The sequence below is a fragment of the Diaporthe amygdali genome (genome assembly GCF_026229845.1).
Source record: "Diaporthe amygdali strain CAA958 chromosome Unknown NODE_4_length_2575358_cov_65_588622, whole genome shotgun sequence".
Classification (NCBI taxonomy): domain Eukaryota; kingdom Fungi; phylum Ascomycota; class Sordariomycetes; order Diaporthales; family Diaporthaceae; genus Diaporthe; species Diaporthe amygdali.
Genome location: NW_026517024.1, coordinates 1107623 through 1130220, shown reverse-complemented (window position 1 = coordinate 1130220; position 22598 = coordinate 1107623). Strand labels below are relative to the sequence as shown.

Genomic DNA, 22598 nt, shown 5'->3' with positions numbered 1-22598 from the left:
TTTGAGAACCGAGTTGACGCACTTCTACTTGCGTTGTAATGAGATAATCGGCACTTTAGGTGACCACCAGGTCCTTGCCGCTACCGTGGCCACCGTGCTACCTCTGCGTGTATAATCCAAACAGGCTGCAGTAGGTCATCCATTTGCCACTCATTCGAAGCCCTACAACAGTCATTTCACTGGCAGGCACACGATACGCCCACGAGAGACTTCACTACCACCAGAGCCTCCGTTTGCCGCGACAAAACCATACTGTCGCGTCCAGCTGGTTGGAGAATATCTTGAGAAACATAGCACAGCCGCCAACATGTCGGGCGACAACTACCAACGCGATGTGTCGCAGTACAAGTACTCGGCAATGTCCAACCTGGTCCTCCAGGCGGATCGTCGCTTCGTTACGCGCCGGACCGACGAGGCCACTGGGGACCCAGAGTCTTTGGCAGGACGACTTTCAATACAGGAGATGGGCGGGCGCGTTGCTCGGGATGCTGCGCCAAAACAAAAGAGATCACACATTCCGGCTGTGGAAAGGGGCCCAATTCGGGAAGGTGACGATATTCTGCGGCAGCAAAAGAAGAAAGGCGCAGATGTATCGAGAGGAGGTGGCATCCTGTCCGGTGCAGAGGCTCTGGTCGAAGGCCTTAAGTATCGACCGCGGACTCAGGCGACACGAGCGACATTCGACTTCATATTGACCATTGTGGCCAAGAACCTTGGCGATGTTCCTCAAGAGGTCGTGCGCAGTGCTGCCGACGCCGCGCTGGAGTATCTCAAGGATGAGGATCTTAAAGACTTTGACAAGAAGAAGGAAATTGATGATCTCCTCGGCACATCTCTAAACCCCAAGGAATTCAACGAGCTCGTCAACCTCGGCAAGAAAATCACGGACTACGATGCGGAGGATGAGGATGAAGAGATGGACGGTGCTGATGATGACCAAGAGATCGATGAACGCCAGGGTGTTGCTGTCGCATTCGAAGAGGAGGACGAAGACGGAGAGGGTATCCTCAACGAAGTTCGAGACGAATCATCAGAAGATGAAGACGACGAGGATCGTCCTGGCCTTGACGAGGAAGCCACGGCGGGAGGTGCCGCGGAAGACAGGGATGACGATGAGGCTGGCCTGGCCGATGGCGATGCGATGGTCATCGACTCAGCTCCAGCAGGCAAAGCCCAGAAGAAGACTCAGGAGACGAACTACATCCCAGCTTTCCAGATAGATGCGTTCTGGCTGCAACGGCAAATAGGCCGCATATACCCAGATGCGCACATACAGCACGACAAGACGATACAGGCTCTGCACATCTTGTCGGGCGAGCCAGACGTGGAAGGGAGCGAAGAGAGGCAGCTTAGAGAGATCGAAAACGATCTCATGGAACTTTTCGACTACGACCACCATGAAATTGTACAAGAGCTCATTTCCAACAGGGAAAAGGTCGTATGGCTCACCAGGATCGCTCGAGCAGAGACTTCTGAAGCTCGTGAGACGCTCGAACGCGAAATGGCCTCTGAAGGCTTGCAGTGGATTCTTGATGAGCTTCACGGCAAGACTGGCGAGGAGAAGAAGGGCAAGTTGGAGATCAAAATGGACCTCGATCAACCCGAACACAAACAGGAGCCGAAGCCAGAGCGTCCCGAGGGCCAGCTCATAGGCGGTCTTCAACCCAAGAAGCTCATCACCTTGGATAATCTCGTGTTCGATCAGGGAAACCACTTGATGACGAATCCCAAGGTGCGACTTCCGGAGGGTTCTACCAAGCGGGCCGGTAAGGGCTACGAAGAAATACACGTCCCGCCGCCGAAAAAGCGCAGCGACCCAAGCGACAACCTGGTGCCCATCTCTGAGATCCCGGAATGGGCGCGCGAACCTTTCAAATCCGTCAAGTCTCTCAACAAGATCCAATCAAAATGCTATCCATCGGCTTTTGAAGACGACGGAAACATGCTTGTTTGTGCGCCCACTGGGTCCGGAAAGACAAATGTTGCATTCTTGGCAATGCTGCGAGAGATTGGCAAACATCGGAATCCAGAGACAGGAGAGATTGATTTGGACTCGTTCAAGATCGTCAGCATCGCGCCTCTGAAGGCTCTGGTCCAAGAGCAAGTCGGCAACTTCGGAACCCGGCTGGCTCCTTATGGAATCAAAGTTTCCGAGTTGACTGGGGACCGTCAACTTACGAAGCAACAAATAGCCGAGACTCAAGTTATCGTCACCACCCCCGAGAAATGGGATGTCATAACTCGCAAAGCGACCGACACATCTTACACTAATCTGGTACGCTTGATCTGCATTGATGAGATTCACCTTCTTCACGATGACCGTGGACCCGTCCTTGAAAGCATTGTCGCCCGCACGATTCGAAAGACTGAACAGACTGGAGAACCTGTGAGAATTCTCGGTCTGTCAGCAACACTGCCAAACTACAAGGACGTCGCCAGCTTCCTTCGGGTCGATCCGCAGAAGGGTTTGTTCCACTTTGATGGATCATATAGGCCTTGCCCCTTGCGCCAAGAGTTCATCGGGGTGACAGAACGGAAGGCCATCAAACAGTTGAAGGTCATGAACGACGTCACCTACAACAAAGTCTTGGAGCATGTGGGTAAGAACCGGAACCAAATGCTCATCTTCGTGCACTCTCGCAAAGAGACGGCAAAGACTGCCCGCTATATCCGTGACAAGGCACTAGAGATGGATACCATCAACCAGATACTCAAAAGCGATGTTGGAAGCCGAGAAGTCCTCCAGGAACTGTCAGATTCAGTAACTGACAAGGATCTCAAAGACATCTTACCCTACGGCTTCGGCATTCACCACGCTGGTATGAGCCGAGCTGACAGGAGTGATGTAGAGGCGCTCTTCGGGGATGGACACATTCAAGTGCTTGTCTGCACAGCCACGCTTGCTTGGGGCGTCAATTTGCCTGCGCATACGGTCATCATCAAGGGGACGCAGGTCTACTCGCCAGAGAAGGGTAGCTGGGTGGAGCTTAGCCCGCAGGACGTCCTTCAGATGCTAGGACGTGCCGGGCGACCTCAGTACGACACGTTCGGTGAGGGTATCATCATCACCTCGCAGGGGGAGATGCAGTATTATCTTTCCCTCATGAACCAACAATTGCCCATTGAAAGTCAACTTGTCAGCCGTCTGGTCGACAATTTGAATGCGGAGATTGTGCTTGGTAACGTGCGCTCTCGAGATGAGGGTGTGGATTGGCTTGGCTACACTTACCTGTTCGTGAGGATGCTGAGATCACCGGGTCTCTACAGTGTTGGTGTCGAATACGAAGATGACGAGGGTTTGGAACAAAAACGGGTTGATCTCGTACATTCTGCAGCCCACGTTCTCCGTAAGGCGAACCTCATTAAATACGACGAGAAGAGTGGACGGATGCAGGCGACTGAGCTGGGACGAATCGCTTCACATTATTATATCACGTACGGCTCCATGGAGACTTACAACACGCACATTCAGCCATCTATCACCAACATTGAGCTTTTCCGAGTATTTTCGCTCAGCTCTGAGTTCAAATACATACCCGTCCGCCAAGAAGAGAAGCTGGAACTGGCCAAATTACTAGGACGGGTCCCAATACCCGTCAAGGAGAGCATCGAAGAGCCTCACTGCAAGATCAATGTCCTTCTGCAGGCATACATTTCTCGCCTCAAGCTTGATGGCTTGGCTCTGATGGCCGATATGGTGTACGTCACACAATCTGCAGGACGTATCCTCAGAGCTATCTTCGAGATCGCGCTGAAGAAAGGTTGGGCTTCTGTGGCGAAGACAGCATTGAACCTATGCAAGATGGCAGAGAAGCGAATGTGGCCCACAATGACACCGCTGCGACAATTCCCCAACTGCCCGAGGGACATAGTGCAGAAGGCAGAGCGGACCGAGGTTCCCTGGAGCAGCTTTTTTGATCTGGATCCACCACGAATGGGCGAGCTGTTGGGGATGCCCAAAGCTGGCAAAATTGTCGTTGGGCTTGTGAACAAGTTTCCAAGAGTCGAAGTGCAGGCGCAGATCCAACCGCTCACAAGATCCATGCTTCGCGTTGAGCTCACGATCTCGCCCAATTTTGAATGGGACGAGGAAGTACATGGTCTTGCTGAGAGTTTCTGGATCCTTGTCGAGGACTGCGATGGCGAAGAGATCCTTTTCCACGACACTTTCCTTCTCCGCAAAGATTACGCCGAATCGGAATCGAACGAGCATGTCGTCGAGTTCACAGTGCCAATCACCGAGCCCATGCCCCCTAATTACTTCATCTCCGTTGTCTCTGACAGATGGATGCATTCCGAAACCCGTGTTGCAGTCTCATTTCAGAAACTTATTCTGCCTGAGAAGTTCCCACCTCACACCGAACTTCTCGATTTGCAGCCTCTGCCACCATCTGCTCTCAAGGTGAAGGAGTATTCTGCTCTATATCCCCAATGGACACACTTCAACAAAATCCAGACCCAGACCTTCAACACTCTATACGCCACAGATAACAACGTCTTCGTAGGCGCACCGACAGGAAGCGGCAAGACTGTGTGTGCGGAGTTCGCACTTCTCCATCACTGGTCCAAGCCTGATGCGGGTCGCGCTGTGTACATCGCTCCATTTCAAGAGCTGGTAGACATCCGGCTTCAAGATTGGCAGAAGCGTCTGTCTGCGCTCAGAGGGGGCAAGGACATCATGAAGTTGACTGGCGAGACGGTAGCTGACATCAAGATCTTGGACGCCGCAGATCTAGTTCTTGCGACTCCGACTCAATGGGACGTTCTTTCTAGACAGTGGAAGAGGAGGAAGAACGTGCAGACTGTCGAGGTTTTCATCGCGGATGAGCTACAGCTCCTGGGTGGCTCCATGGGCTACGTGTACGAAACCATCGTCTCGAGGATGCACTATATCCGGACTCAGACGGAATTGCCAATGAGGATAGTCGGTCTTGGTGTATCACTGGCTAACGCAAGAGACATTGGAGAATGGATTGGGGCCAAGCAGCACGACACCTACAATTTCAGCCCACACGTGCGGCCTGTGCCGCTGGAGCTTCACATCCAGAGCTACACAATCCCTCACTTCCCTTCACTAATGCTGGCAATGGCACGTCCGACCTACCTTGCCATCACTCAAATGTCCCCGGACAAGCCCGCACTAGTGTTCGTTCCGAGCAGGAAGCAAACGCGCGCGACCACTCGTGACATTCTCACTGCTTGTTTGGCCGAAGATGACGAGGACAGATTCCTCCATGTCGATGTGGAGCAGATCAAGCCCCTCTTGGAGCGTGTCAGTGAAGAAGCACTAGCCGAGGCACTGTCCCACGGTGTAGGCTACTATCACGAGGCTCTCAGCACCGACGATAAACGGATTGTCAAATACCTTTACGATAACGGCGCCATTCAAGTCCTGGTCGCATCTCGCGATGTCTGCTGGGAGCTCGATTGCACCGCACATCTTGTCATCGTGATGGGCACACAATACTTCGAGGGTCGTGAGCACCGCTACGTGGACTATCCTGTGGCCGAGGTGCTGCAAATGTTCGGCAAAGCTCTGAAACCGTCAAAGGATGGTCGCGGCCGCGGCGTGCTCATGCTGCCCGGTGTCAAGAGGGAATTCTACAAGAAGTTCCTTAACGAGGCTCTTCCGGTCGAGTCCCATCTACATTCGTACCTGCACGACGCTTTTGTCACCGAAATTAGCACTCGGATGATAGAGTCTGGGGACGACGCAATCGCCTGGATGACCTTCACTTACTTCTACCGCCGTCTTCTGGCGAACCCCAGCTTCTACAGCTTGACGAACACTACAGAAGATGGGCTTAGTCAGTATCTGTCCGACCTTGTCGAAACGACACTCAGGGAACTCGACGAGTCCAAGATCATTGAATTTGATGAGGAAGATGGCTCGGTGACGCCTCAGAATGCTGCCATGATTGGTGCTTATTATAACATTTCCTATATCACCATGCAAACGTTCTTGCTCTCCCTGAGCGCCCGCACGAAGCTTAAGGGCATCCTCGAAATTGTCACCTCAGCCACCGAGTTTGAGGCAATACAAATTAGGAGACACGAAGACGGTCTACTTCGTCGCATCTATGATCGTGTGCCTGTCAAGATGGCACAGCCGGACTTCGACTCGCCTCATTTCAGGGCGTTTGTTCTGCTGCAGGCTCACTTCTCCAGGATGCAGCTTCCGATTGATCTGGTTAAGGATCAAGAAACAATCATCTCCAAGATTGTAAGCCTTCTCAGCGCGACGGTTGACATACTTTCATCAGATGGACACCTGAACGCCATGAATGCCATGGAGATGTCCCAAATGGTTGTCCAGGCGATGTGGGACCGCGACAGCCCATTGAAGCAGATACCCCACTTCACACCGGAAGTCGTCAAGGCGGCAAATAGTTTTGGAGTCAAGGATGTCTTCGACTTCATGGAAGCCATGAACCCAGAAGAGAACCCGCAATATGGCGAATTGGTTAAGGCTATGGGTCTTTCGCAGAAGCAGCTGGAAGATGCGGCCAAGTTTACCAACCAAAAGTACCCTGACGTCTCGCTCGAGTTTGAGGTCGAAGACCCAGAGAACCTCCGCGCTGGCGAGGCATCGTACCTCAACATCCAAATCGAGCGTGAGGTTGAGGAGGGCGACGAAGTCGACACTGTGGTCCACGCACCGTTCTACCCAGGGAAGAAGCTGGAGAACTGGTGGCTTGTGGTCGGCGACGAGAGCACCAAGACGCTCCTCGCGATCAAGCGCGTAACTGTTGGCCTCAAGTTGAATGTCAAGCTAGAGTTTACAGTACCAACTCCCGGCAAGCATGAACTCAAGCTCTTCTTGATGAGCGACAGCTACATTGGAGTCGATCAGGAGCCCAGCTTCGAGGTGACGGTTGGGGAAAGCATGGAGGTTGATGAGGATGACGAGGACGAGGACGAGGACGACGAGTAGGACGAGTCAGGGCGATCGATACCTGGCAAAGCAAGTTCTACTGGGCGTCTAGGCCTCACCTACAGGGTGCTCAAACTGGTTGATGGGTTGTCATGTTGAGAGGGGTCGTTTCATGGACAACATTAGGCAAGTACGCAGCAAAAAGTCAGTCATTTCAAAATGTTCTACATTCCCCGCCTGCTTGTGATCGTTGTCGCACTACCCTCGCGACTGCCCGGCTGTGGCAGGCCTGACTCCCTCCTCCCATTCCACGACTGTGGGGTCCAAGACAGTGGGAAAATCGGACAGTCTCTGTCCGTTCTCTGGGTGGTACGGACATCTGGCATAGCGGGCAGGATGCCACGGGAGGTGTCGAACGGCCCTGTGGACAGGTCAGGCGCTGTAGTGCCAGGCGACCTTGGACGAGGGGGACGATGAGGATGGCCTCAAGGGAGGCGGGGGCAGGCTGGGAGTGATGGCGGTAGCATGGAGGGCCTAGATGACGATGACGATGTCCTGTGTGGGAGGCACGAGGCACCTACGGTGTCAGAGACGAGCTCCTGGGCTCTGACGGTGGGTGGTCTGCGCCACGAAAACGCAGGATTGGCGTGAAGGGGGCCTTCAGGAGCAAGCTCGGGCATCAGGCAGACTTTTGCTGTGTGCTGGTGCCACCTGGGTTCGTAGTTGACCGACCAAGCCGTGGCAGATAGGATTTCGCAAGCTTGACAGGTACCCACCAACGAAAATCAGCTCTCCCCAGTCCCAGTGCCAGTGCGAGTCCCCGTCCCACGTCCCACGTCCCAGCACCGCGAACCCCAGCACGTACCCATCCGTCCATCCAATTCAATTCACCTGGGCACAGCGCGGCGTCTCCAGCCTTCCCACCGGTTCCTCTCCCTCGCTCGCTCGCTCCTCCTCCCACACTCTGTAGAGCATCCGTCTGCCTCCCCCCCTCCCGCCTTCCATTGACTTACGTTACGTTACGTCACGTGCGTGCCAAAGCTCTGCGCCTTCACTGCCATCAGCCATCAAACGGCGCCGCGGCCAATCTTTTCGTCTCCAACTTTCCACTCCAACAAGACAGACCGGACCAGCACCGACATTGCTCGTTCACTGTCACCATCTCTCTTCCTCCTTCCATCACATCATCTTGGCGACTTATCGTGCACCCTTGCCATCAACCCGCATCAATTTTTCTATCCCCACTAATCCTCAACGCGAATAACGCGTGCATTCACGTCGATTCGCATCCACCCCCGGCATTGTTTCCCCCCAACGCGCCTAGGAATCACGTCGCCCACCCATCCTCATTATGTCTGACGAGGGTAGCGCGCAACCTGTTGCCGCCCAGCCTACTGCAGAGGCCACCGGCACAGCTGGCAACAACACTGTTGGCAACAAGGCGACCGACGCGCCGGGCCCTGCAGCTGCTGAGACAAAGGCCGAAGGTCCCAATACTACAGGGGAGGGGGCTGAGAAAGAAGCTGCTGAGCCAGCTAAGGAGGGAGAGACTGCCAAAGAAGTTGAAGGTGAAAACTCTTACTCGTCTGCGCCTGCACCTGGTCGCATTCTTGACGGTTGCAACAACTTGCTGACCATCGCATCAACTTGAACAGACCCAAGCAAAACCTCGACCGAGAAGCCCTCCGAAGACGGCGACATCGAGATGAAGGACGCCCCAGACGCGACGACCTCACCCCCCGCCGAGGCAGGTCCTAACGATGACAACACAGAGCAGGCAGAAGCTGTCGCGCCAGCCTCTGGTGGAGATGACGCCACGGCTGCCACAGCCAATGCTTCCAAGACCAAGACGCCTGCGCGTAGGAAGTCTACTGCTGGTGCTGACAGCGCCAAGGGAAAGAAGCTGAACAAGAAGGGTTCCAAGGCCGCCATACTGCATATCGATGCGCAGCCAGGCCAGCACTTTTTTATCAAGCTCAAGGGCTACCCACAGTGGCCATGCATCATCTGTGACGAGGACATGCTACCTCATGCGCTTATCAAGACGCGTCCTGTCAGCGCTGCGAGATCTGATGGTACCTACCGCGAGGACTTCGCCGATGGTGGCAAGCGCGCTGCCGATCGAACTTTCCCCATCATGTACCTCGCGACGAATGAATTGTAAGGAGTGCCCCCGCCTTCATGTTGACTCTGGATGTGTAGGAACTCCACTGACATTGACATCTAGTGGCTGGGTCTCGAACAAGGACTTGGTTGACCTCGACACCGACAAGGTGGTCGACCAGATCACTCCGAAGATGCGCAAAGACCTACAATTGGCACACCAGATCGCCGCAGAAGGACACGATTTGGATTACTACAAGGACCTCTTGCAACAATTCCAGGAAGAGCTTATTGAGAAGCAAAAGGCAGCTGAGGCCAAAGCTGCGGCCGCCGCCACACCGAAGAAGTCCAAGAAGCAGGCCAAGTCATCCAACGAGGTCGAGGATGTTGAAATGGAAGATGTTGACGACGAACCATCCACTGCTAAGGCCAAGAAATCGGACAAGAAGCGCAAGAATACCGAGGACTCAGAGACTCCTCAGCGTTCCGAGTCTGTTAAGAAGCCGAAGATTAAGCTCACTAATAATGCGACGCCCAAGACTGCCAATGGCGCCACGCCGAAGTCCGCCAAGGCCGGAGGCGAGGCAAAGGCGAAGAAGGCGAAGAAGGCTACCAAGGAGGCCGACGATGAAGAGAAGGCGCAGTCACCAAAGGAGCCCGAGATGAGCGCTGAAGATCGCTTCCAGCGCAAGAAGAAGGAGGTGCTTTTCCTTCGCCACAAGCTTCAGAAGGGCCTCCTGACGAGAGACCAGCTGCCCAAGGACGACGAGGTGAAGGTCCTCTCAGACTACCTTGTGAAGCTTGAGCAATTCCCCGATCTTGAGACCGAGATTATTCGGGCGACCAAGATCAACAAGGTGCTGAAGGCCATGCTGAAGCTGGACTCAATTCCCAAGGAAGAAGAGTTCAACTTCAAGCCCCGATCTCAGGCTCTGCTTGACAAGTGGAACAAGCTTCTGTCAGAAGAGGGCCCTGCTTCTGCAGCACCGGAGGAAGCCAATGGCGTCAATGGGCACTCCTCTGAACCTCCGGCCAACAAGGAGGCCAAGGCTGGCGTAAATGGCGTCAAGAAGGCTGACACCGAGGAAGCCGACACCAAGGCTGAGGCAACGGGGGACAGCAAATCCGAGGTCAAGGAGCTGGAGAAGAAGGACACAGAGGAGGAATCGAAGGAAGAGGCTGTCGCCGACGAAAAACCATCCGCAGAAGAGGTACGTGGGTCATGATTGAGTTTCTCTTGCTATATTGTGGCTATTTTGCCAGGCCTGTCCTTCCGGACAGATTCATATCTGGTCCTCAACCGACACCACACGCTTTCAATATCGAGCTCTACGTCACCCTTGCAATCCCGCCGTCTCAACCGACCCTGCTATGAACACGAGAAGCTAACAGTCACAGGCTGTCAAGGCTTCTGAGGCTGTTGACACCGCGGCTTAAGGATTGACTCGCAATCGGTTAGGAGTGGGTTGAGTGGGGCTGAACTGTTGCTCTGGGACTGAGACCGACGGCGTTTTTTTTTGTAAAATAAGTACTTCCGTTTATGCTTTGCACGCGAAAGGGCCAAGGATGAAATGGGCTGGTGTTCTCGGGGATTGCGATCATTCCCAATGTGATTCTAGGCCGGGCGAGACCGGGATGCGTTTGTCTTGATGGCAATTTGAGGGAGCATTTCCCTCAGCGAGAGAACAAAATGGTTCGGAGGGATGGCCGGGGACGGACCGACGCAAGAGAACCACGAGAGGTTCTTCTGCAAGACCTAGAACGACAAAATGGCAGGAACCTGCTGAGAAAACGAGGGTGCCGCTTTTTGTTAGAGGCGCAAGGCATCATCATTCGCAAGCAAAAAAGGTCGTGGATTCATTGGGATAATGCAGGTAGCTCAGTATCAAGTACGAATCAAATGACTGAACAAAACGATAATTTTTGTAGAGATGGCCGGAAGCGAGCCGTCTCTTGTACCTCGATGTTGATGATGCTGGACTCTTGTTGAAAACTACGGACGGTGATTCTTACGTAACATACGCTGCACCAACAGACGCGACCACTTCGCGTCTCTGTACAAGGGGTTGGACGCAGCCCTGTCCCTTCCTTTCTTTCCACTTTTGCTGCCAATTCAACCAGCAAACAAAGCAGTCAATATGGATCATGATGAAGATGGCTACATCTACGATGACCATCGAGTAAGTTTTGCCCAGCTTGCTGTTGAGCTGTTGCTAATAGAAGCTCTCCAGGCAGCGTTCATCTTTGGCCAAGATGGCGAGACTGACCGGGTCTCACGCCCGGCGAAACGGAGGAGGATCTCTGGAAAGGCGGTCTCGGTGAATGCTAAAGATGGCGTTCGTTCGCAACCCATTTCGGAATTTGTGCCACTGCTCCATGGCGTGGAAGACCCCGAATTTGTGAGCTTGAGGCAGGCGTTGTATGCCGATGCCTGGACTGCCATCGACGCGAGAATACAGGTATGCCAGAACCAGAATGCAATTTCACCGGAGAACATTCAGTTGACTTTGTTTTGTCGTCTAGCATGTACTTAAGGAGTCAAATCGAAGCACGTTGGACGCAGTTGCATCATTCGTCAGCGAGGCTCCGGGCGAAGAGCATTCTCAAATGCCCACGGCGCTCATCGTCACTGGGCCGAATATCTCCTCCCAGGAACTATTGTTCGAGCAACTGGCTGAGAGCCTGGAGGATTCGGTCCAGGGCGCGTTTGTCAGGCTCCGATCGGCAGAAGCCCCCAATTTGAAGGCGACGCTGAAGAAGATTATCCGCGATGTTACGCGGCGGTCCTCCGAGCATGAGGGAGATGATGCCGAGCTGTCTGTGGGAAGGGATGTGAGTGAAATTCGGACTTTTGGCTGTGGCTTGAGGCTTGAACTGACGGAACTCCTCTAAATAGGGTCGGAAATACCTTGATTATGACCTGGAATCGCTTCATGCTCACGTCAAACACCATGAGGCAAAACAAGTCATTGTTGCTTTCCAAGATAGTGAGGGATTTGATACGGGACTCTTGTCCGAGTTGATCACACTTTTCAAGTATGGCATTCACTGCTCGACTATCCATGAGGACCTGCCACTGACACATAATTTCAGCTCATGGAGCGATAGGCTCCCATTTACCTTGCTTTTCGGCATCGCGACCTCGGTCGAGCTGTTCCAGGCCCGGCTGCCCAAGTCGACCAGCCAACATCTCTACGGCGCCCAATTCGACGTCGTGCAAATGTCTTCGGTCCTCGAGAACATATTCAAGGGTGCTGTAGCTCATGGCGCCAATCCCTTGATCATCGGTCCTGCTCTACTTCGCGACTTGATCGCGCGGCAGCAGAGCCAAGTTGCCGGGATACAAGTTTTCATGAATTCATTAAAGGTAAGCCTCATACTTGATATTGACGCAAGCTGAGAAGCTCACAATCTGCAGTATGCTTATATGTGCCACTTTTACGCCAATCCTTTATCGGTCCTGCTTTCGGAGATCAAGCCACAGCCTGAGCACCTTGAGGCGCTTCGCAATCTTCCATCTTTCCGGTCCCATATCGAGGACGCTCTTGAAGCCGGAAGACTCAAGCACGTACGACTGATGCTGGATGACGATGCCTATCTTCTGGCCGAGCAGCAAAGGACAGCCGTTAAAGGTACAGCTAAATGGGAAACACAGCTTCTGAGGTCGTTGTCACTGCTCGAGGCCAGTGGGCTCCTCCAGGAAAACTTCATCGCTACGTACACAAACGCTCTTTGTGACGGCATTAATCTGCATTCCGAGGGCTGGAGCGCTCTCGACACGGTCAAGAGGAGGTCCGCTGACGATATTTCGGCGCTTTTACATCGTCTTCTGGACACAGTCCGGAGCGGCAACCGGGAGCTTGGCATGTCAGGATGGGCCACCGAAGACAAGAAAGTCGTGCACACTCTTTCCGGCTTGCTAGAGCGTCTCGCTTCTCTGCAATCCCAATCGCAGCTGACGGGGAAGCCCTTACGCAGCCAGTACAGTGCCCAAACCAAACTGCTCAGAACCACGGTCGTGGCACAGAAGGTACAGTTGAGCCAGAAAGAGACAAGCTTGTCAAATGAAGACAAAGCTTTCACAGGATTAATTGATGACCTCGTTGAGTTCCTGGCTGCGGAGACATTATGCCAGCCGGCGGATGCAATCCTCTTTCACGAATTATGGATGTACGAGTCCACATCACCTCACAGGAACGTCTTCATTCCACGGCCAGGGACTATTTTCGAACGCGCTCTCTCGAGACCGCACGACTACCTGGCCTGCAACTGCTGTAGCGGAACCGAAGATGGAAACGCCTCGACTCTGCCGGCGACGTCAATACTGTACCACCTGTACGGAGAGGCGGGAGCGCTGATTAATGTAGCTGATTTGTGGTCCGCCTTCTATGCGCTCGTTGGCTGCTCTAACGACGAGGATGGCGACCCGAAATCAAGACCGAAATCCAAATCGGCCGAATCACGCAACGAAGACGGCCTTGACGAACGCACCGCGTTGGTGCTCTTCTACCAGGGGCTGGCAGAACTGAAGGCCATGGGTTTTGTCAAGCCGACTAAGAAGAGAGCGGACCACATTGCTAGACTGAAATGGCTGTGATCGGGGCCATGGTATGATGGGAGAGGATGCGTGACTATTAAGTTTTCACGTGAAGAGGAATGAGTATTTGGCCTATTGCGGATGACACTAAGCGTAGTTCCGGGGTTTGGACGGCTTGACTGTCATGATGTCTCACACCTCATAAAGGTGCTTTGATTCATGGTCCTTGCGCCGAAGAAATGGAGGAACCGTGTGGCTCACATGGCCAATATAAAAGACACAAAGAAAACCCGAGGACCTCTTAGAAACGGCTGGGCCTTTTTTGCACTGTCCCAGGAATATCTCTAATGGAGGCGTCCCGAAAAGTTCAACAAAGAGTAATACCTGTAGCCGCGCACTTACAAGTAGCACTCGTGAGCCCACAGAATCAGACCACCCCCCTGGATCAGCACTGATCACGATTTGGCGTTTTACCAGAGAATCGATTTGATCCAAGATTCTCTTACTCGACACAGAAAAAAGGAACAAACAGATTGTTGCTGCTGGCACAGCGATAGCCTTAGCCAACTGACACACAGTCTTTCGTATCTCGCATCATCCATCATTCTCTTTGGCCTTCCAACTGTTTTTGACTATTGATGAAAGAAGCTCCCATTTGGCTTCCCAGCTTTCCCTTATTTAATCATTACAGTCTTACAGACACTTTCTGATACTATCGTATTTTTGCCTCTCATCTCAGAAGCAAAATACCATCTTTCTGTCTACCATCCCATTACCCACAGCGATGACCAACTGGAGCAATTGGCCCTGTAATCAGGGCGCCGCCCAACAACAGCAACAACAACCGCCGCCGTCGCCTTCCCAGCCACGGATGCCCCTCGACGGCAGCGTGGGCGCCCGGCGGGCGGACCGCAACGATGCACTGGAAGTAAAGCTTAGACAAATGAGGCTTCCACTGGCGCCTTTGGTCCAGTTAACGAGCGGGCAGATCCATCCCAGCTTCCCGCCAACGCTGCTCAACTTCTGGCTCCTCACGGACGCCCAGCTGGACGAGCTCGCGCACTTCTACCACCAGCGGACGCCGTGCCAGTGGACGAGGCACTACCCCTGCCCCATAACCTGGCAGGAGGGGCTGAGCATCGAGGAGAAGCGGAGGAAGATCGGCAAGTTTATCGGGCTTAGAGGGGTAAGTTTTCCTTCCATGGAGAGAAAATCCCGTAGCAAGACCACTTGAGGAACGAGAAAGCTGAATACTGACAGTCAAGTGGAATAAGTGCGAGACACCGTTACACGTCAAGAGCGAGGACGAGATCATCGAGGAAGCCAGACAAGCCCGGCTGAGAGAGGACGAAGATGAGGCAGTCAGGAGAAAGATACCGTGGTATCGATAGTAGCTCTACGGCTTCACTGACCAGCAAGCCCCATTCTGTCCGCATCTAGCATGGCGAGTTGTTTTTGCCCGTCCAGCCTTTGGATAGTATCATAAGATTTTCCATAGCGAGGAGTCGCGGTGTTTTAGAACTTTTTTCCGTAGCAGGAATCATCATTTAATTTCCCTTGGCAGTCCAAAAACTTCCTTGTCTGGATCGAAATTATCTAGATTGGTAGTAAGCCTTCAACGCCGCGCAACCGTAGTAATGCCGTGAATGCCGAGTCGGGTCTTGTTAGAAAAACTGATTGAATTTTGTACAATGTCCATAACCAGACTGCCCACAGAGGGTCCGTCTGACGAGGCAGCGCCCGGGGCTGTCGCGAACGCTCACGCCCTCTTCCGATTGGAGGGTCTTCCGTTGCGAGAGGATTTCCCCTATTTCTTCCCCTTCTTCTTCTTGGAAGCCCCCGTGCCCTCGGCAGGTGTGCTTGCGTCGACCAGAATACCATCGTCGCTGGGAGCCGCGGCCTGCACCTTGTCGGTATCCTCGTCCAGTTCCTTCATAAAATCGGAAGAGATGGCGGCGCGACGTTTCTCCCACCATTGCTTCTCGGCGTCTGTCTTGGCGGTTATTTCCTCGAGCTTCTTCTGGAACATCGTGTTTGCGGCAATTTCGTTCGCAGTCTGAAAGATACTCTGGCCCCAGTTGGGCGCGAGACCGTTGGCCTAGAAAGACAAATTTGGTCAGCATGTTGCGTGAGTCTTGGGAGGGTAGGCAAATAGAGCGATCCACGCCTCGAACGCACCTCCATTACTACATCACGCAGCTCGGCCTCCATCTCGCTTTCAGCACGTGTAAACCTCTGCCACAGGTCATCACCAACGCTTCCTCTCTGCAATAAAGTCGAGCATGCCTGCTTGGCGGTACGGATCTGGATGATACGGTGGATGTCTTCGACTGCGCGGCGGATAAGAGCGGCCCGGAGGATACTCTGGGGGACTTGAGGGGCCTTCTCTTGGCCCTCCTCGGGTTCCATGTGGAGTAGCGACAGGTAAACATTCCGTTGCAGGTGTGGACCGAACCATGGCTCAAGGTTTGCTTTTTGTGCTGTCGCGTCTGTCAGCTGGTGCCGGAACATGGCATAACGTGTAGTGAGAGGCACTCACCAGCCTTGCGCTTCCTGTAGACACTTGAAAATGTGACAAAAGTCCCGCCCAAAACGAGTATGTAAGCGATGGGGAGGATGAGTCCCCTCCAGTCCAGGGAGAACATGGCGCTGGGCAATCTGAGTGGGCACGTAGAATGGTCGAGTCTTGGGAAAGAGGATAAAAAGGGTTATGGTAAAGAAGACGAGATCAGGGCAGAAGAGAGCGACAGGGGAAACGGGAAGTGAATTATGTGCGCCGGCACGTCTGTCTGTGAACGGTGGAAGAGGTACCCTGATGGGAGGGACGGGAACTCGAAGTGACCATATTCAAAGAAAAAGACAGGTTTACCACAGCGCTGCAGCTAGCTCAGCGACCAAGTGCCGCCAGCGTCAAACGTGCATACCCTGACCGGCTGTTTGGTGCCTGCCGGTGGACGGGCCACACTTGGGTACCTGGGTACCTGACACCCGGATATCCACATACGGCTGGCTTCCTCTGCAGTGTAAGATCGATTTAGTCTTGACAAGACCCTTGGAAATGACCGAAAACTGAAGAAAAATGCTATGAATTGATCCTCACTGTAGATCTCTCCCAAAAGTCTAGAGAGAGAGACAGACTCTATAGTATCGAAAGTTATGAAGTGCTTAGATCTGTGCAGCCCACAGAGCTGTGGCCCCAAAGTTTACCAGGTATCTAGAAGCAGAACAAGACTGCGACAAGCTTGCTAGACATAGTACAAGGCTACCGAGCTGTATTGTCTCTTCTCCATTCTGCAGAATGTAGGCAGCACGCCATTCTGCACGGGAGTTGTACAACCCACAGAGATCCCAAATGCTCGGGTACAGTTTGACCAGTACATAGCAACCTTTCCCATATGATAACATGCTACGGAATGGCTTATTAGGGGATGATCTGATATGGGATCACCAGTGATATGATAATGTATAATCTGTTGTAGGATACTCCGTTGTGGTATGTCCTGTTATAAGAGGAATTTCAAGGGACAATCTCCCAATATATAGCTCCTTGGGCAGGTGTTGTCCCTCCTTCTAGTCCCTTGTGAAAGTGGTACAGCGCCTGACCCTGTTGATGCCGAAACTCGCCCATGGTTGGTCAGCCTTATTTCCCTGTGGGACCAGCCAGGTCCGTGCCTGGAGCAGGCAAAAGCAATGACGAAACCCTGAAGCTGCCGTTTTGCCCCAAGGAGCTCTGGCCCTTCCCCCACCCTTTCACCCGCTCACGCCGGGGAGTCGAGCAAGCTTGCGACCAGCACTTAACCGTGCAGACTTGCTTGTTTACAAAGCAGGTATACTAGTCTATGTACTTCACCATCAAACAGCAGCCTTGGTTTAGATCATACTTCTCCCAACTTTCACTTCCACTTCCAAGGATTGCCTGCCTGGACGTTCCTGTCTTACTCTCATAGCATCCCACCATCATCGTTCCGTGTGTCTCCTGAGTACCACCATCACCCTTATCCCACATCCACCCACTGCTCCTGGCAAACATGTTGCTGAGAATCCGTGGGCCTGATGGCATGCTGCGCATCAATGTCCAAGAGACCGACTCCTTTGCAGATGTTGCCGACAAGTTCTTGACCGAGCTGCCGCCCACCGTCGATCCTAACACGATTTCTTTCTCTAACACACCAGGGGGCAACGACTTCAAGTCCCTCTCCGAAGTAGGGAGCTTGAATGTTGCAAAGACTGGTCTCCGCCATGGCGACGTGATCTTCATAAGATACCAACATGCTCAGGTCCTGGGCAACGGCAACGTGAACGGCGACACGGATCAAGCTAAGGCGCCATTGGCATCCTCGACGAACCGACTGAATGGAAAGCCCATCTTACCGACCGAGGACCTTCCCATCGACCCACCGCCGCTGACATCCCCGAACGAGAGAATCAAGAATCCCTGGGAGGTCGTCGTGCAGTCCAAGCTTGACGATGCCTTGGACAAGAAGAGCGGCAAGATACCCCGGAAGATGGATACCATGTGCCGCCATGGGCCCAAGGGCATGTGTGACTACTGCCAGCCTCTAGACCCTTTCGATTCCAAATACCTCAACGAGAAGAAGATCAAGTACATGTCATTCCACGCATATCTCAAAAAGATCAACGCAGACAAGAACAAGCCCGAGTCCGGAAGCTCCTACATTCCTCCCCTTGTTGAGGCATACTACCGTGTCAAACGCGACTGTCCCTCAGGGCACCCACAGTGGCCCGAGGGTATCTGCACTAAGTGTCAGCCGAGTGCTATCACGCTGCAGCCCCAGCAATTTCGAATGGTTGACCACGTCGAGTTTGCCTCTCCGGCTATCATCGACACATTCTTGAACGCTTGGCGCATGAGCGGGTCTCAGCGGATAGGCTTCTTATACGGCAGATATGAAGAGTACAATGTCGTCCCGCTGGGGATCAAAGCTGTGGTGGAAGCCATTTATGAGCCGCCTCAGGTGGACGAGATAGATGGAATCAACCTTAACCCTTGGGAAAACGAGAAGGAGGTCACGGAGGTTGCTAGATTGTGTGGTCTGCAGCAAGTCGGTGTGATTTGGACTGATCTCCTCGATGCGGGGAATGGAGACGGGACTGTCATATGCAAACGACACCAGGACTCGTACTATATCGCATCGCAGGAGATCACTTTCGCCTCCCGCTTGCAAGCACAGCACCCGAAGCCTTCCAAGTGGAGCGATACGGGACGGTTTGGCTCGGACTTTGTCACTTGCATCATCTCGGGCAACGGAGAGGGCGGAATTGAGATCAGTGCATATCAGATGACCAACGACGCCGTCGAGATGGTCAGGGCCAACATTATCGAGCCCTCTGCTGATCCTGGACGAATGCTAGTACAGGAAGAAGAGGAAGACGACGGGTCAACTAGCCGGACACGGTACATACCCGAGGTGTTCTACCGGAAAATCAACGAATACGGCGCCAACGTGCAAGAGAATGCAAAGCCGGACTTCCCTGTTGAGTATCTATTCGTCACGTTAACTCACGGATTTCCCGACAACGCACGGCCAACATTTACGGATCTAGTCTTCCCGGTCGAGAATCGAGAGCATATTGGCGAGGCTCAGGACCCGAGTGCTGTGGCGCAGAAGCTAAAGGCCAGTTCAAAGTCAGACAATGGACAACTTGTTGTCTCAAACTTCCACTTCCTGTGCTTCCTGCACGGCATGGGCGTGTTGAGTAAGGTGAGCAAGCAGAACAGGGCCTGCGTGTGACTTCCGAGCTTCCTCTAATCAAATTTGCAAACAGGATGAGGAAGCCCTTCTCTGCCGCGTGGCGACCGGCCACGATCTCGCAGACGCGTTCCAGCTCAAATCAACAACAGGATGGCAGACCTTGCTGGCAATCTTACAGTCGACTGGTGAGAGAATCCCCAAACGCGGTCGTGAGGAGTTGATGGACTTGGACACCAGCTCCGATTCTTCCTCCCCCTCTTATGCACCCCATTACGACCCAGCTACCGAACATCTTGCTAAGCGCGTTGCTGCCGTTAGGCTGAACTCGACCCTCCCGGAAGACGTCATTAATGATACCGACTCGAATTGACGCAGTGAGACTGGAAGAATGGTCTGTGAAAGGCATGTCGGGATTGTGAGGATGACATTTGGCTTGTGGCGATTAGGAGAAGAGGCAAGGTTTACTTGGGTTAGGCGAATCGGCGTTGTGGTAAACATAGAGAGCATTAGAAAGGTGACGGTGAGGACACTTTGCCTGCCGGCCATAAAAGCATTGAATCTGTACGCAGAACGATTTATTTGATATATCGGGCCCTGAGCCGTCAAGAAAGGGCTGAGATTGGCGTTGTCCTGTCATTGATCGTACTACCTTGGGTGAACTCCTTAGACTTTGATGAGAACCGAAGCAGTACCCCGGTACGTGCGTTATGTGAGCTTCTTATGTCTCATTGGCTTGGTTGAGAGGGATATATGTCTTGTTGTATTTACACTTTCTTGTACATCTCACCGTCGTCGACTGCCATCTCTCCTTCCAGCTCTTCGGGATCCACTGGCGCTTCCACCTTAGGGAGCTCCAATGGAGCGATTTCGGAAGCGCCCATCTCCTCCTGCGCTCTCTTGAAGACATCCCTGAAATGCACGGTGTCGCTATATTCCTGTTCCGCCTTCTTGTAGTAGTACTCCAGCAGTATGTTATACAGTATATGGGGATCCTTGACCTCGCTCGGGCTCTTGTTCGCCTCCGTTTCCGTGCCGTCGCCTTGGCTTTGGGCTTGGTCTTCCTGCTGCCTCTTCTGCATGTTGTGAATCATAGTCTGCAGCTTCATCGTGGTCCGCATCACGACCTTGCTCGTCCGCGGCGAGGGGCGGTCTATCCCCTCGTACTCACCAATCATTTCCAGCAACACGTTGCGCGTGATGTTGAAACGCATTAGATCCCGGAGGCACACGAGCGCGACAATCACGCCAGCCCAGTCGGCGCACTTGCGAAAGCTGTGCAGCATCAGCTTCACCTGCTCCTCCGACAGCTCACCATGACGTGTCCGCCGCCTGTCTTGATACAGCGAGGTCGAGTTGACCATGTCTCTGAAGAAGCCACGAGCTTGTTCCTGTGACTCGGCCGTCACGTGGGGAGCGATCTGGGTGAGTTTCCTGCCCCGTAGAGCGTTGATGGGTAGTGACTTGAAAAGGACGGCGTATGTGTCCGTGTTAGGCAGGATACCATGTTCGTGCACCATCAAATCGTACAGCTCCCGCGCCTTTTCGGCATTTCCCTGTTCAACGGCCGCCATGATTAACTCATTCATCATCATGGCGTCTCCGCCGATCTCACACTCTTTATACGCCACGAACAATTCCTCGAGCCGGCCAAAGAGACCTCGCTCGCGATAGTTCTCGGCCAAGAGAATGAAAGTCTCGGAGGACGCGCGGGGCACCATCGTGTAGTCGAGCTCTCCGCTGTTGTGCTCCCGATTACTGGGCCGGCCGTCGTAGAGTCTGATGGGCCATTCTATACTGCTTTCTCGTTGGCGCAGCTCGACGAAGGCTTTTCGGGCGTGTACCATGGACCAGGCAAGGAGCTCAGCTTTTTTGCGCTCCTCCGCTGTTCTCGATCGGAACCAAGCCCCAATGAGACCATTGACCTGCACAGCTGCGGCCATAACACCATTCTCTTGCATGTATACAAGGACTTTGTAGGCTCCATCGAGATCCCTGGCACCGATGAGCCTCTTCAGCCACTTGCCGAAGAAGAATTGGTTCCTCACAGAGCTGGGTAGCTTGCTGTTGCCGTAGAGATTGACAGTTCCCGAGTATATCATATCCGTGAACGCGTACATCGCATAATCCAGGTGGCCCGATTCGAGGAAGATTGAGATAACATTGTCATAGTCTTCGATTGTCATAGGCTTTTCGATCTCTGTCGCAAGATCTCGCATACGCCTATAAAGCTTGAAGCCCTTGTCCGCAGCGGCGGGGTCTGGCGTGGTGACATATGCTCTTATCAGGTACAGGAGCACTTGGGAGTCCGCCAGGGTAGAAGCACTTGCCCGGTCGAGAACAACTTGACATGCCCTTTCCGCGCGTCCTATATCCCCCCGCTGTGACCATAAACGCACTCCCAGCTCCCAGAAAGCCATCGCAGAGGATGCGCTACTGCCAAGGGTCGGACAAAGTCTTTTCCAATTCTCAATCGCTACCATCTCGTAGCCTTCAGAATATGCCGCTTCGATTTGTAGCAATTGCTGTTCGTCAGTCAATTCTGTCCCGGACTCCACCATAGCATGACATAGGCCGCGAATGTGAGCCATTCGGTGAGGGTTTTTCTCGCTATCCCAAGAGAGAATGGCCCATAGGTCATTCCACGCATTCTTTGGCACTATCCTCTGGGGGTCGGACAAGACAGGTCTTGCCTGTTTGAAGTATGACCATACTTTCGAGACGTTTAGGTGATCCAGCTGGTTCTTCCGGAGGAGGGTTGTAGAACGCTCGATGGAGTTATTGAGGAACTTCAGGGCTTTATTTATCTTTTGCACCTCAGCTCTACTCATGCGCAGGCCACTTTGTTCCTCAACGACCAGAGGAATGGGCGTAGTGCTGGTCTCGGCGTCGTAGGTTTCCAGCACGCTCCTGTATGCTTCGACTGCGCCCTTAGGCCCGTGCTTTGCCAGTATTCTCTCAAGGAACCGAGACTTGTTGTTCAGCGACTCCAGGGTCGCGTCGAACTTTTCGATCTTGGCCAATGCACTGGCCTCGAGGGCTCTTATGTCCTCCATGTCGACATCGTCGCCATCCTCTTCGACCGGCAACTGCCGGACCTCACCCGTTGTATCCTTTTCGAAATATTTGACAGTGTATGGTTTTTCTCGTGTCTCTTCGGTGGACTGTTCGGAGTCTGGCTTTATCGCCTTGGAGCGCTGGCGAGTCTTGCCCTTGGAATCGTTGGCGTAGGGCCGCACGCTACTCTGTTTCGCTGGGTGTTTGCTAAGGCTGCTGAGGCAGGAATGGCAAACATAAGAGCTGCTGCGCGTCGCCAACCTCAACAAGGCAGTCTTGGGAGGCATGAAGAGTCTTCAACAGTTGGCCATGGATC

At 53.3% G+C, this 22598-nt stretch overlaps 7 protein-coding genes across 7 annotated transcripts; 5 read left to right on the top strand and 2 right to left on the bottom strand.

Annotated features, from left to right (window-relative positions):
* Positions 1-307: 307 nt before the first annotated feature.
* Positions 308-6934, top strand: J7T55_008539 (uncharacterized protein; the record flags this gene model as incomplete). Its single annotated transcript, XM_053138867.1, has 1 exon — positions 308-6934. The coding sequence occupies one exon, from the start codon at positions 308-310 to the stop codon at positions 6932-6934; it is 6627 nt and encodes a 2208-aa protein (XP_052997814.1).
* A 1291-nt stretch (positions 6935-8225) lies between these two features.
* On the top strand, positions 8226-10414 carry J7T55_008538 (pwwp domain-containing protein; the record flags this gene model as incomplete). Its single annotated transcript, XM_053138866.1, has 4 exons — positions 8226-8442; positions 8530-9034; positions 9102-10188; positions 10376-10414. 4 exons carry the CDS (start codon positions 8226-8228, stop codon positions 10412-10414), a joined length of 1848 nt encoding a protein of 615 aa, XP_052997813.1.
* A 701-nt stretch (positions 10415-11115) lies between these two features.
* J7T55_008537 (origin recognition complex subunit) lies at positions 11116-13574 on the top strand (the record flags this gene model as incomplete). The annotated part of the gene is made up of 5 exons (XM_053138865.1): positions 11116-11157; positions 11209-11436; positions 11501-11809; positions 11874-12344; positions 12396-13574. 5 exons carry the CDS (start codon positions 11116-11118, stop codon positions 13572-13574), a joined length of 2229 nt encoding a protein of 742 aa, XP_052997812.1.
* A 724-nt stretch (positions 13575-14298) lies between these two features.
* On the top strand, positions 14299-14905 carry J7T55_008536 (uncharacterized protein; the record flags this gene model as incomplete). Its single annotated transcript, XM_053138864.1, has 2 exons — positions 14299-14700; positions 14780-14905. The coding sequence occupies 2 exons, from the start codon at positions 14299-14301 to the stop codon at positions 14903-14905; spliced, it is 528 nt and encodes a 175-aa protein (XP_052997811.1).
* A 416-nt stretch (positions 14906-15321) lies between these two features.
* Positions 15322-16159, bottom strand: J7T55_008535 (preprotein translocase subunit sec66; the record flags this gene model as incomplete). Its single annotated transcript, XM_053138863.1, has 3 exons — positions 15322-15612; positions 15693-15994; positions 16054-16159. 3 exons carry the CDS (start codon positions 16157-16159, stop codon positions 15322-15324), a joined length of 699 nt encoding a protein of 232 aa, XP_052997810.1.
* A 1383-nt stretch (positions 16160-17542) lies between these two features.
* Positions 17543-19598, top strand: J7T55_008534 (NPL4 family protein; the record flags this gene model as incomplete). The annotated part of the gene is made up of 2 exons (XM_053138862.1): positions 17543-19237; positions 19302-19598. The coding sequence occupies 2 exons, from the start codon at positions 17543-17545 to the stop codon at positions 19596-19598; spliced, it is 1992 nt and encodes a 663-aa protein (XP_052997809.1).
* A 394-nt stretch (positions 19599-19992) lies between these two features.
* Positions 19993-22569, bottom strand: J7T55_008533 (uncharacterized protein; the record flags this gene model as incomplete). The annotated part of the gene is made up of 1 exon (XM_053138859.1): positions 19993-22569. The coding sequence occupies one exon, from the start codon at positions 22567-22569 to the stop codon at positions 19993-19995; it is 2577 nt and encodes an 858-aa protein (XP_052997808.1).
* Positions 22570-22598: the final 29 nt, after the last annotated feature.